The sequence below is a fragment of the Ovis canadensis genome, chromosome 2 (genome assembly GCF_042477335.2).
Source record: "Ovis canadensis isolate MfBH-ARS-UI-01 breed Bighorn chromosome 2, ARS-UI_OviCan_v2, whole genome shotgun sequence".
In the NCBI taxonomy this organism is placed as follows: Eukaryota; Metazoa; Chordata; class Mammalia; order Artiodactyla; family Bovidae; genus Ovis; species Ovis canadensis.
In genome coordinates, this window is record NC_091246.1 from 74290597 (window position 1) to 74305871 (window position 15275).

General features: G+C 36.7%; 1 protein-coding gene across 3 annotated transcripts in view; it reads left to right on the forward strand.

Annotated features, from left to right (window-relative positions):
• Positions 1 to 15275, forward strand: part of RIC1 (RIC1 homolog, RAB6A GEF complex partner 1) — a 140487-nt gene that overhangs the window by 66992 nt on the left and 58220 nt on the right. For all 3 annotated transcript variants that reach the window (XM_069576478.1, XM_069576479.1, XM_069576480.1), the window contains exon 3: positions 3597 to 3676. In XM_069576478.1, the coding sequence (XP_069432579.1) occupies positions 3597 to 3676 (80 nt within the window). The remainder of the gene's footprint in view (positions 1 to 3596; positions 3677 to 15275) is intronic.

Below are 15275 nucleotides of genomic sequence, written 5' to 3' on the forward strand. Positions count from 1 at the left end.
CATTATTAGAGAAATGCAAATCAAAACCACAATGAGGTACCATCTCACACCGGTCAGAATGGCTGCTATCAAAACGTCTCCAAACAATAAATGCTAGAGAGTGTGTGGAGAAAAGAGAACCCTCTCACTGTTTGTGGGAGTACAAATTAGTACAGCCAGTATGGATAACAGTGTGGAGATTCCTTAAAGAATTGGAAGTAGAACTGCCATACGACCCAGCAATCCCACTGCTGGGCAGACACACCAAGGATACCAGAATGGAAAGAGACGCATGTACCCCAATGTTCATCACAGCACTGTTTACAATAGCCAGGACATGAAAGCAACGTAGATGTCATCGGCAGACGAATGGATAAGAAAGCTGTGGTACATATACACAATGGAAATTTACTCAGCTAGTAAAAAGAATGCATTTGAATCGTTCTAATGAGGTGGATGAAACTGGAGCCTATTATACAGAGTGAAGTAAGTCAAAAAGAAAAACACCAATACAGTATATTGATGCATATATATGGAGTTTAGAAAGATGCTAACAGGGACTGTATATGTGAGACAGCAAAAGAGACACAGATATAAAGGACAGATTTTTGAACTCTATGGGAGAAGACGAGGGTGGGATGGTTTGAGAGAATAGCATTGAAACATGTAAATTATCATATGTGAAATAGATCACCAGTCCAGGTTCGATGCATGAGACAAGGTGCTCAGGGCTGGTGCACTGGAATGACCCAGAGGGATGGGATTGGGAGGGAGGTGAGAGGAGGGTTCAGAATGGGGAACACATATACACCATGGCTGATTTTATGTCAATGTATGGCAAAAACCACTACAATATTGTAAAGTAATTAGCCTCCAATTAAAATTTAAAAATTGATTTAAAAAAATAAAAAGTTGTGTCATCTTCATATCTGAGGTTATTGATATTTCTCCCAGCAATATTGATTCCAGCTTGTGCTTCATCCAGCCCAATGTTTCTAAAGCAGGTTGACAATATACAGCCTTGACATATTCCTTTCCCAATGTGGAACCAGTCTGTTGTTCCACGTCCAGTTCTAACAGTTGCTTCCTGGACCTCTGTAGTTAAAGCCATATAATCCAGTAATATGCCTTGGAGAAAGAAAAAAATATTTTAAGATTAGGAATGATAACAGGAAGATTAGGAAATAAGAAAGAGAACTTTGAAGTTCTTTATTTTGTCTTTTCATTAACTTTTTAGAAAAGCTGGTCTTAGAGTGTGTACTTATGTTTATTATATATACTAGAAAAAGGTTTCGAGTTATATACTTAAATTTGCAGTATTTGGGGATAAGAAGAGAAGGACAGTCTAACTATGGTCTCACTACATAATAATAACAGTTTTGGTATAGATACAGAAAGATGCTCTTTTTTAAGAACGATCGTTTACCACCAAAACTTTTGTTGTTCAAAGGCAGGCGTGTTTATGAAATTATCGCTGATGAAATCATTAATATCTAGAAATATATAACATTTGATATACATGCAAAGCCAACTTTAGCTGCTAGAGATAATTGATAGAGAATACCAAAATAGTAAATCAAGCCATATTTGTAATCTCATCTAGTATACTGTCTATGTAAGGTTTCTAAATGCTGGGGCAAAGTGATGCTGTATTTTCCCTGGCATTATAGTCTTCTAAGCAGTTGTTAAAATTCTCAAATATTATTAGCATTTGATGTTCTGAAATGTTAAACTTTTGACTTTGAGTGGCTGATATTCCAGACAAAGTATGTTATTTATCTAAGTACTGTACTATGTTGTTTTACTTTTCTAGCCCATGCAGTAGTAGAGTTTACACATTTTAGTCAGTAATCTATATAGGGGTCGTGACATCTGTGAAACTTTTAGTATGGTTTTTATTTGCATCCATTTTCTTTTTTATCTCATAGTTTTCACATTAGAATAATATAAAATTGTACATGAGGAATTAGAATGACTATCTTATCTGGAGGATTTTATCCTTTTTTCTTTGGTATCCCAATATGTTGAAATAGAGTTTTGGAAAACATTATGAAATATTAACATTTTTAGCTTAAACAGATCACCTGGCTTTCCTGAAGAAATTGAGTGTTTCCTCTTGCATTCCTTTATATGAAAAACAGAAAACCTGTACTGGAAAGAAATTTGAAACCTTGAATAATTTTTTAATTTTTTTTTTTAGTTCTGTTTTTGGTCAAAGCTGTCCTGCCACTAAAATGCCAGGAATTCAGTATGAATATAAAGTAGTTTGAGTAAAACATTGCCACTTGATTCTGTTATGTCTGAAAGTATCTGGTTCAGTTCAGTTCAGTCGCTCAGTCTTGTCCGACTCTTTGTGACCCCATGAATCGCAGCACGCCAGGCCTCCCTGTCCATCACCAAACTCACTCAAACTCATGTCCATTGAGTCGGTGATGCCATCCAGCCATCTCATCCTCTGTCGTCCCCTTCTCCTCCTGCCCCCCAGTCCCTCCCAGCATCAGAGTCTTCCAATGAGTCAACTCTTTGCATGAGGTTTGTTTAGAAAAAGCTAAATACAGGTTTTTTAAAATATTTATATAAGTGTAAAATGGTTGGTTGAGCTTCATAAGTAAATATCTGCCATGATCATATGACATTTTGTTTTAGAACAATTTATAATTTTTTAATTGAAATGTAGTTGATTTGCAATGCTGTATTAATTGCTGTGCAGCATAGTGATTCATTTATACATATATATACACACACATGATCTTTTTAATATTCTTTTCCATTATAGTTTATCACAGGATATTGAATATTGAATGTAGATCCCTGTGCAATACAGTAGGACCTTATTATTTGTCCATTCCTTATATAAAAATTTGTATCTGCCTGATCCTAAACTCCCAGTCTGTCCATCCCCAACCCTGGCAACCATGTCTGTTTTAGCTATCTGTTAGTCTGTTTCTGTCCTGAAAATATGTGTCATTTGTGTCATATTTTAGGTTCCATATATAAGTGATATTGTATGGTATTTTTCTTTCTGACCTAGTTAATACAGTTTGAAGCATTTTGCTAACTTAGAAAAATTAGCTGATGTTCAAACTTTTGAAATTGAAGTTTCTCTATTTTTCTTCTGTCTCAAGAGTATATTTTGTAGTAAATCAGGCTAATTTATTGATTTTGAAATGTATAAAGTATGTTGAATTTCATCATACTATTACCATTTGGTGATGTCATTGCTTTAAAAACTCAGAAAAATTTTACCATATTATTCCAGAGTTCAGAACAGTCTGTATATTTTGCAAAATAGCCATCTATTACCTGAATAATAGCTATTTTAGAATACTAATGTCTACAGCTTATTATAAATTATTAATTTCAATTACCTATGGAATATTTTGAAACCTTATAAATTCCTTTCATGAGTTACTTTATGAACAAGATAGATTATACTGAAACATAGTGATTCATTTGCTTGGATAATTTAGCTGTAGATCTTCAAAAGAGTATTCTTAAGAGTAAAATATTTTCTAAGAAAGAAATACTTTGAAATAAATACTTTAAATAAAATTAAAATTAAGGTTACAATCATAGCTTTACCCTTTAATTCATGGTAAATAAAATTTATCTTTCAGACGGCAAATGGCTACATCTTGTTTTTTCACATAACATCTACAAGAGGGGACAAGTACCTTTATGAACCAGTGTATCCCAAGTAAGTTCATTATCTTTTATTTTTTAAATATTTAATTTGTGTACTTTGTATTCACAAAATGTTGCAGTTTAGGGTTGTCTGAAGTGCTGGGCCAGCATTTCCAAAAACACTGTTTCAGAAATTACCAAGTCTTCAAACTGCTGTCACTTGAATAAAAAAAAATTCTATAGTAAGTCTGAAAATCTTGGATGAATATGTTCTGTAATGTTTTATGGGAAAGCCCAAATGAACTTTTTGGCCAGCCCAATACTGTCCCCCTTCTTGGACATTCAGAATCACTACTAACGTACTCTAGCTCAGCATTCTTTAGTCTCCATTGGGGTGCATGAGCCAAGAGATTGTGAAGAGAAGAGGCAAAATGTCAGCCAGCTATAGGCACTTTTCCCTGTATATTTTAGTATGTGCATAGACTAAGCATGTAGCCCCGAAAGGATTTGAGGGAGCTTGGACTTTTGATCTTTAATCTTCGTTGTTCAGTATGTTTTATATTGTTTTGTTGTTGTTGTTGTTTGCCTTTTGAAATAAGAACATTTTATTGAAAGAACTTTTGAAATAAAATAACATAATTTTCAAGTATGACACCTTTTTTTAAAAAAAAGATCAAGCCATTAAAACTGGATGAAAATATAAATCAATTATTTATCACATTTCTAGACGGTGGAAGACAGATGTTATTGGTTATATAAGAAGTGAAAGAGGAAATAGATTTCATTTTATGAAAGTTTAAATTTCTGAAAATCAACAGTGATAAAACAGACAAACATTAAAAGTAGCAAACTGAGGGAAAATTATGCAGTTGATAGGACCAAGGCTTACTATTTTTTATATGAAGGAGTCATATAAATGGCTAAGAAACACAAGGATTTCAAAAATAAATAGGTAAAAGCAATCTTATAAGAGGAAATTAATCCATTTTAATTCTCAGTTTAAACACATTCCTGTAAATAAAAAGCAATAAACAGGGTCACCTTATAGGTGATTATTATTATTATTCTCTTCTAGATGGGCAGGGGAGGTAAATGACATCTTTGGAAACAGTGAAAAATACACTTCACTTCATTTCACCAACGTGATTTACATGTATTTCCAGTGTTTTGAAACAGTATTTTGAGATTCATTTTTTGTTTCCCAAAGATTTTTTAAAGTTTCTTACCTTGGAATACTAACTAGTATCCCAACAATGCATGAATTTTGCTGTTTGACTGCATATGTTAAGCTAGAGAAGTAAAGAGCATTATTATTATTATTTTTTGACTTGGATGATCTTCATTGTATTGAAGATTTTTTAGTATGTGAGCCTCAATAAAGTATGCATTGCCTTAGAGCAGCATGAATAATGAAAGGGGATATAGCCTTTGATGTCAGATAGACTTGGAATTAAATGTCAGTTCTGCTGTTTTTCAGCTGTATGACTTCTATCAAGTTAATCCCTCTAAAACCTCAGTTTCCTCATCTGTAGAATGAGATAGCAGTTGTTATTATTTCAAGGATTAAATAAGATCATGCATATTAAATGTTTAGATAAGCACGTAGTAGATGGAAAAAGTAATACGGACAACTGCTGTTTTTTGTACGCTTTTCCTGTGTTAGTTGCTCAGTCGTGTCTGACTCTTTGTGATCCCATAGACTGGCAGGCTCCTCTGTCCATGGGATTTCGCAGGCAAGAATACTGTATGTTGTACATTTTTTGCTTTTGAGTTGATAGTATACTCTTTTTAGAGTCTAACTGCTAGTAACTACTGCATAAAATGGAATAAAATCTCTTATATGGGAATAGTTTTGCAGAGCAAATTAATCAGTTTATTATGTATTAGGCTGGCCAAAATATGTGATGGAAAGCCCTAGCAAACCTTTTGGCCAATCGAATATTTGTGTGCTAGACTACTTTCTAGTTGGATTTTTTAGTCTAGTAAGTTTCTTAGTTTTTCTAGTAGAACCTGTTTATAAAATGGGAATAAAAATATTTTCCTCTTCAGTTCTTTGCAGGATTATATGGCTTAGGTTTTTAAAATCTGATTTGAGGGGAGTTTTTAAAAAATACTTAGTGTTTATAGGATGTAAGATAGGCACAGGGAGGTATTGCACGACATAGGGAATACAGCCAATATTTTATAATAACTGTAAATGGAAAGTAACCTTTAAAAATTGTATAGAATTGTTAAATAAAAAAAATTAGTTTTAACGAGTGTATTATTATCTGTGCCATTGTAAACACTTACGTGGTTCAAGACACTGTTCTAAGCACTTTTCAAATTCATTTAATCCCTGTTGCAACCTGATGAGGTAGTTATGGACAGTTACTTGCATCAGAGAGGCCAAGTAACCCACCTAGAGTCACACACTAGTAAATGACACACTCAGGATCAGCCCTAAATGTTGTAACTTCAAAATCTGTGTATTTAATCACCAGTACTGCACTGCCTCAATCCTCTTTCAGTCTAGTCATCTGTTACTCTTGGATTTATTTGGGGAGTTAGGAATTTAAGAAAAAAGAAAGGATGAATGATCTGGAGTGGTTTATAATAGTCTTAAAGAATAAAGGCAGCATAGTTGAGACCAGTAGTCAGTCATCTTCTCAATTTTAGAAATACTGTTCTCTTGCTTCTCTTTTCTGAATCTTATGAGTTTATCACATGAGTTTTTCTAGAGTATCTCAGCATCGTCAAATTATGTGACAGCATCTTAACTCTCAGACTGCCTATCTTTTCTCATATGCTCCATCTTTGTTGTTGTTTAGTCACTAAGTCATGTCTCACTCTTTTATGACCCTGTGGACTGCAACTTCCCAGGCTCCTCTGTCCATGGGATTTCCCAGGCGAGAATACAGGAGTGGGTTGCAGACATGGGTCGAACCCATGTCTCATGCATTGCAGGCAGATTCTTTACCACAGAACCACCAGGGGAGCCATGCTCTATCTTAGAACAGGTTGTTGTTCAGTCGCTCAGTCATGTTTGACTCTGTGACCCCATGAACTGCAGCATGCCAGGCTTCCCAGAGTTTGCTCAAACTCATGTCCATTGAGTTGGTGTTGCTATCCAGCCATCTCCTCCTCTGTTGTCCCCTTCTCCTTCTGCCTTCTGTCTTTCCCAGCATCAGGGTCTTTTCTAATGAATCGGCTCTTCACATCAGGTAGCCAAAGGATTGGAGCTTCAGCATCAGTCCTTCCAGTGAATATTCAGGATTCATTTCCTTTAGGATTGACTGGTTTGATATCCATGCAGAGATCACGGATTTAGAGGGTATGGACTTAGAGGGCATTGTGTTAAGTGAAATAAACCAGACAGACAGAAAAAGAAAGACAAATACTGTATATCACTTCTATGCTGAAGCTAAAAAATGTAACAAACTAATGAATATAACAAAAAAGAAACAGACTCACAGATACAGAGAACAAACTACTGGTTACCTGTGAGGAGAGGGGCAATATAGTCATGAGAGAGTAGTAGATAGAAACTATTGAGTATAAGATAGACTACAAGCATATATTGAACAGCACAGGAAATTTATCCAATATTTTGTGACAACTGTAAATGGAGTATTATCTTTAAAATATTATATTCAATGCACAAATAGTGAGAGACATATAAACAGTAAAAAGTGAAATTGTGAACCTAGTCTGCTTTTTCAGATTCCAGTCTTGTTTCACTTTCCAGTTAGCTTTATATTTGAGTAAATAAATACCTAGGAGTTGAATTGCTGGGGCATATCACATTTAAGATTGGAGGATGGACGTTGAATTACGTATCGAGTGTCTGATTTTTATTCTTTTGCTTTAAAGAATGTTGAGGTTTGTCTTGGAGAGCAGTTAAGTTGGAGATTTTCTTGATCCTTTTGGAGCTTATTTATATATTTTTAGGGCAGATTCAACCTTTAGGCTACATTAGAACTTCTGATCTCTATACTAACGTCCTGGGTCTTTAAACAGGTCTCTTTGATCTGGTCAGAACTAGGATTTCCCCAAGGCCTCTATGAGCTCTACAACTTGAAACTCTGGAAGTTTTTCTTTGGCTGACCTTGTGGAGTTTCCCTACATACAGGCGTAGCTTAGTATTTAGCAACATTTAAGGGGAACCTATATTGGTTTCCAGAGCTCTTTTTCTATATCTCCTGCCTCTCTTGTACTGTTCCACAAATAGCTGCTTCTGCTTCCCTAAACTTTAATCTTCTTCTGCTCAACTTAACAAGACTGCTGTATTATGCTTGTGTTCTCCTAACTTACATGGTAATATCAAAAGTGACTTCTACCAGAAAGCTTTGTTTGCCTCCCTTCACTCAGGAGTGCCTGTTATGCACTGTCTGAAAACTGTTTCTTATATTTTGTCCAGTTTTCTTTTTTTTTTTTTCAATTGTATCTGGAGGGCTAATTTGGCACCAGTTTTCGGTTATAGCAATAAAGTGACTGACCATCTATGTCCCTGTCAGTCAACTTTAGTCTGTTTTCACTGGGTATGTTTTAGCACATTTAAAATATCATCGTTTTATTTCATCCCAAAGTGCTTTCATTATTGACATTCTGGTAAACAATTAGATTGACTCAGAATGATGCCATATGAGGTACAGAGTTTGAGGAAAGAAAACATCCTGAGCCTTACCAGAACTCTGGTTGGAGAATCAAAGCCTTTTGGTCCAGAATTCACCTCAGACTGCCAGAACTTGCTGGATCAAGTCTAACACATTCCAGACATTTTAAAACTTGATAATCTGAGTTGTAAGAGAGTAGATCTTAAAAGTTCTCATCACAAGGGAAAAAAAAGTGTAATTATGTGAGATGTTGGATGTTAATCTTACTGAGGTAATTATTTTAAAAAATATATGTAAATCGTTTTGTTGTGCACCTTAAACTTATACAGGGTTCTATGTCAGTTACACTTCAGTAACCTGGGGAAAAAGAAAAGATGTGAAAATCTGAAATTAGATTCATTTTCATTATCATCATCAAATACTTATTGTGTGCTATAGTATCATTTGTAAGACATTAGCTGTCCTGATGCTGGAAAGGTATAAGATGCTAGTGAAGAAATAAGTATTTAACGGCAGTATAAAATGGCAAATGCCAAGTGAACATCCCTAAAAGTGGTAATATTAATAGCATTTCAGGCAAAGGTGCTGGAGTTGTCAGGGAAAGTTTTGTAGCTAGGGACATTTGAGCTACACTTAGAAGGAAAGATAGGCCTTGGGTAAGTTGCATTGCTAGGAAAACACTGTACTTCTGAAATTCCTGTCCCATGTCCCTGTGTTATTGTGCCCTCCATACCCCTCCTGGCCCCTCTGCCACAAGATTTATCAGATCATCTGCCATGTTGTTTCCTTTGAAGTGAAGTCAAGTCAGGTCGCTTAGTCATGTCCAACTCATTGTGACCCCATGGACTGTAGCCTACTACGCTCCTCTGTCCATGGGATTTTCCAGGCAAGAGTACTGGAGTGGGTTGCCATTTCCTTCTCCAGAGGATCCTCCCAACCCAGGGATTGAACCTGGGTCTCCCGCATTGTAGGCGCAGACATCTGAGCCACCTCGTTGTTTTCTTTAGCTGGCATTTGAAGTATTTGAGATTTCTTGCACAAATAGACTTTGTTGAAATAAATGCCTGTTGAGTTTAATTGCAATGGCACCCCACTCCAGTCCTCTTGCCTGGAAAGTCCCATGGACGGAGGAGCCTGGTAGGCTGCAGTCCATGGGGTCGTGAAGAGTTGGCACGACTGAGCAGCTTCACTTTCTCTTTTCACTTTCATGCATTGGAGAAGGCAGTGACACCTCACTCCACTATTCTTGCTTGGAGACTCCCAGAGACAGAGGAGCCAAGTGGGCTGCCATCTATGGGGTTGCACAGAGTCGGACACGACTGAAGCGACTCAGCAGCAGCAGCAGAGTTTAATTGTGTACGCACACGTGTGTAGTCTTGTCTGACTCTTTGCAACCCCATGGGTCTGTAGCCTGCCAGGCTTCTGTGTCTGTGGAATTTCTCAAGAATACTGGAGTGGGTTGCCATTTCTTTCTCTAGGGAATCTGCCAGACCCAGGGATCCCTTGTCTCTTGTATTGGCAGGTGGAATTTTTACCGCTGTGCCACCTGGGAAGCCCTTACTTAATTGCATAGTGAAACTTTGCTTTTAATTCATGAAAAATACATCAGTAAAACCAAACTCTAAAAATGGCTTAATTTCATTTTTCATTCTTTCTTATGATATTGGACTTAGTATTATTACTTCTAATAAATACATAGCAGTTTAGAGATGTGGATTTGAATAGGATTTGAAACTGGAGACACCTGGGTTTCAATGTGTGTCCTACTATTTGCAGGCATTGACTTGGAAAAGATGCTTGTTCAGTTATTTTCGATGCTTTTGTGCATCTGTAAGATAAGAACAGTGAATTAGTAGGTCTTTAGTAAGTTGCAGTTGTCATTGTCTGGGTTGCCTTTTGAATTATTAAGCATAATCTACTTCCACTGGACATTTGACAATGTGTGTTTTCAGAAAAGAAGGAAATTCAGGTTCACTAAAATATGATTTCTCTTATAATCCATTTATTTCTCTGTGGTCAGTAGCAATGCCCCTTCTTTCATTTCTAATTTTAGTAAGTTGAATCTTTTTTCCTTTAGGTTTTTCAGTTTTATTGATGTTTTCAGAGAACTACCTGTGCTTTATTTGATTTTCTCTATTATTTTCCAGTTTTCTGGGGGGTTTTTTGTTGTTGTTCATATCCATTCCAATCTTCATGATAGCCTTCCTTCTGCTAGTTTTGTTGTAAATCACATCCACCTCTTTAAGTTTGCTCTTCTCTAGTTCATTTTAAGGAGTGAAGTTAGGTTATAGATTTGAGATTTTTCTTCTTTTTTAAGTTTAAGCATCTTGGCTGTAAATTTTCCTCTGATGACTGCATTTACTGCCCTCTATGACACTGTGTTTTCATTTTCATTAGTCTCAAAGGACTTTCTAATTTTCCTTTTGGTCTTTTCTTTAACCTGTTGGTGGTCTCTGAGACTTGTTTAATTTCTACATTTTTGTATATTTTCTAATTTCCCTTGTGTTATTGCTATGTGGTTTCATTCCATGGTGATCAGATACTTTGCATGATTTCAGTCTTTTTAAATGTATTGAGGCATTTTGGTGACCTAATGTGTTCTATCCTAGAGAATGTTTCATGTATATTTGTGAAAGAATGTGTATTCTGCTATTACCTGGTAGTTTGGTATGTGTCTTAGGTCTGAGTGATTTATAATGTTCAGATTCTCTATTTCCTTACTAATCTTTTGTCTAATTGTACTGTACATTATTGAAAGTGGAGTATTGAAATGTCCAGTAGTTACTTTTGAACTATTTCTCCCTTCGTTTGCTTCAGTATTTGCTTCATAAGTTTTTGGACTCTTGTTATTAAAAGTTTATCTGTTTATAATAGTTACGTCTTCTTGCTGGATTGACTCTTTCATCATTATGCGGTGTCCTTTATCTCTTGTAACAATTTTTTGTTTAAAGTATTTTGTCAGATATTACTACAACCACCTAGCTCTGTCTTAGTTACTATTTGCATGAAATATTTTTTCATCCTTTCATATTCACTTATTTCTTTTGCTCTAAAATGAGTTTCTTATAGAAAACTTAGAGGTGGGATCATATATTTCTTTAATCTGTTCAGTCAGTGTGCCTTTTAATTGGAGAGTTCAATCTGTTTGCATATAAAGTAATTGATGGTAAGAAAGGAATTCTGCTATTTTGCTGTTTGTTTTTCATGTGTCATATCCTTTTTGATCCTCAGTTCTTTTGTGTTTAATTTTGATTCCTTTTTCATTTCCTTTTCTCTGTATATTTTTAGTTTTTCTCAGTGGTTACCTTGGGAATTACTTAGCATCTTACATTTAAACAACCTAAATTGAATTAATAGTTTGATTTCAATACTAAAGCTATGTTCCTGTACAACTTCATCCCTCTTATTTCCTCTTACTGTCACACATTACATCATTATGCATTGTGAGTCCATAATGTAGATATAGAATTATCTTTTCATTCATTGTTGTTGTTCGTTTCTCAGTTGCGTCCAGCTCTTTGCTACCCCATGGATGGCGGCATGCCAGGCTTCCCTGTCCTTCGCTGTCTCCCTGAGTATGTTCAATCTCAAGTCCATTGAGTCTGATACCATCTAACCATCTCATCCTCTGCTGCCCCCTTCTCCTTTTGCCCTCTATCTTTCCTATCATTTGGGTCTTTTCCAGTGAAGTGGCTCTTCACATGAGATGGGCAAAATATTGGAGCTTCAGTATCAGTTCTTCCAGTGAATAATCAGGATTGATTTCCTTTAGGATTGGGAAGGAAAACCCTAACCCTAAACCCTAACCCTGGTTTGGTCTCCTTAAAGTCCAGGGGACTCTCGAGAATCTTCTCTAGTGCCACAGTTTGAAAGCAGCAGTTCTTCCTTTGATGCTCAGCTCAGCTTTCTTTACGGTCCAGCTCTCACATCCGTACATGACTACTGGAAAAACCATAGCTTTGACTATACGGACCTTTGTAGGCAAAGTGATATCTCTGCCTTTTAATATGCTGTCTAGCTTGGTCATGACTTTTCTCCCAAGGAGTAAGCATCTTTTAATTTCATGGCTGGAGTCAGTGATTCTGCAGCCCAAGACAATAAAGTCTGTCACTATTTCCATTTTTTCCCCCATCTAGTTGCCATGAAGTGATGGGACCAGATGCCATGATCTTCATTTTTTGAATGTTGAGTTTTAAGCCGGTTTTTTCACTCTCCTCTTTCACTTTGATTAAGAGACTCTTGAGTTCCTCTTCGGTTTCTGCCATTAGGGTGGTGTCATCTGCATATCTGAAGTTACTGATATTTCTTCCAGTAATCTTGATTCCAGCTTGAGCTTCATCCAAGCAGGCATTTTGCATGATGTACTCGGCATAGAAATTAAATAAGCAGGGTGACAGTATGTAGCTTTGACATACTCCTTTCCCATTTTGAATCTCTGGTTCTGACTGTTGCTTCTTGACCTGCATACAGGTTTCTCAGGAGACAGGCAAGGTGGTCTGGTATTTCCATCTCTTTGAGAATGTTCCATAGTTTGTTGTGATCTACACAGTCAAAGGCTTTAGTGTAGTCAGTGAAGCAGAAGTAGATGTTTTTCTGGAATTCCCTTGCTTTTTCTATGACCCATCGGATATTGGCAATTTGATCTCTGGTTCCTCTGCCTTTTCTGAATCCAGCTTGAACATTTGGAGGTTCTTGGTTCACATACTGTTGAAGCCTAGCTTGAAGGATTTTGCGCATTACCTTGCTAGCATGTGAAATGAGCGCAATTGTACAGTAGTTTGAACTTTCTTTGGCATTGCCCTTCTTTGGAATTGGGATGAAAACTGACCTTTTCCAGTCCTTATGGCCACTGCTGAGTTTTCCAAATTTGTTGGCATATTGAGTGCAGCACTTCAGCAGCAGCATCTTTTAGGATTGAGATAGCTCAGCTGGAATTCCATCACTCCCAGTAGCTTTGTTTGTAGTAATGCTTCCAAAGGTCCACTTGACGACACTCCAGGATGTCTGGCTGTAGGTGAGTGATCACACCATCATGGTTATCTGGATCATTAGGACCTTTTTTTGTATAGTTCTTCTGTGTATTCTTGCCGCCTGTTCTTAATATCTTCTATTTCTGTTAGGTCCATTCCATTTCTATTTTTTATTGTGCCCATCTTTGCATGAAATGTTCTCTTGGTATCTCTGATTTTCTTGAAGAGATCCTAGTCTTTCCTATTCTGTTGTTTTCCTGTTTCTATGCATTGTTCATTTAAGACTTTTTTGTCTCTCTTTGTTATTCTTTGGAATTCTGCATTCAGATGGGTATGTCCTTTTTTTCTCATTTGCTTTTCATTTCTCCTCTTTTCTCAGCTATTTGTAAGCCCTCCTCAGACAACCATTTGCCTTGCTGCATTTCTTTTTCTTAGGGATGGTCTTGATCACTGCCTCCTTTACAGTGCTACGAACCTCCATTCATAGTTCTTCAGGCACTCCATCTGTCAGATCTAATCCCTTGAATCTATTTGCCACTTCTACTGTATAATCAATCATAAGGAATTTGGTTTAGGTTATACCTGAATGGCCTAGTGGTTTTCCCTACTTTCTTCAATGTAAGTCTGAATTTGGCAATAAGGTGTTCATGAATGAGCATGCAGGCTTAGTTGCTCTGCAGCTTGTGGGATCTTAGTTCCCCAATCAGGAATTGAGCTCACATCCCCTGCACTGCACAATGGATTCTTTACCACTGGACCACTAGGGGGATTCTTTACCACTGGACCACTAGGGAAGTCCTGAGGATCCCTTGTATATGACAAGTCACTTTCCTTGTTGCTTTCAAGATTCTGTCTTTCATTAGTTTACAGATTATGTATCTTGGTGTGAATCTTTTTAAATTTATCCTTCTTGGGAGTTTGCTATGTTCATTGGATAGTAGATTTCATGTCTTCATTATATTTGGAACATTTTTAAACATTATTTCCTCAGTTATTCTTCCTGCTTCCTTTCTCTTGCCGTGCCTTTGGTGCTCCCATTATATGTGTGATGGTATGCATGGTGGCGTCCCATAGTCTCTTAAGCTACATTCATTTTTCTTCATTCTTCTTTCTTTCTGCTCCTCAGACTGCATACTGAATAAAATCACCTATCAATGATAATCACAAGCTATTGCTGGGTTTTACTGGACCACAGTCTAATAACTCTTATAGTTATTTGACATAGTATATAGAGGACCCTTGAACAACATGGGTTTGAACTGTGCAGGTTCACTTACGAGTGGTTGTTTTCAATAAACATATAGTACAACATGACACATGGTTAGTGGAATCTGTGAATGCAGAACCACAGATAAAGAGGACTAACGGTGGGACTTCAGTGTCAGTAGATTTTTATATGCATGGTGGGTCCTGAAATCAGTCCTCCCCAGACACCAAGGGACAGCTGTACTATATGTCATAAGCTAAGCTTATGACAGCTGAGTCCCTGAGATAGAGGATTAAAGCAGAGCATAATGTGCTAAGTGTTGGCTCTTAAATCCTCTGCCCAGAAGTAACACAAATTACTTACCCTTTCGTTTTATAGGCCAAAACAAGTCACATGGCCGTACCTCATTTTAAATGGTCAGGAAAGCACAATTTTATGTGCCCAAGAATTAAAAATACATTATTTTTCAGTAGCTTAAAGGACAATCAGGTGTGCATACAGTGTGATTGTGTCTGTCTCTAAGAAGCCTCTGTGACTGAGTAAGAGTTATAATTCTCAACATGCTTTTATTATCTCCTTTCAAAAAAGATTATGATAAAGTTGTCTGAAGAGACATTCTGCTGCCACTGCCAGTAGGTGCCTTAGTGTACTCTTGCTAATAGTCTCCTGAGTAATCTCCAGACTGTTCTCCCCACCCTATCCCTAATCCCTTCTTTGGCATTCATTGTAATATTTCTTTGTGTACACAAAGGTTATTATTAACCTCTTCAATTCTACTAGTTTTCAGTTTCTTAGCACCTGGAATTGAAGCCACTGGCTCACATGTCAACTCCTTCACTTACTAGTTGTGTGACCATAAATAGAATTCTTAATAAACTGAAGCTTCAGTTTCTTTTCTGG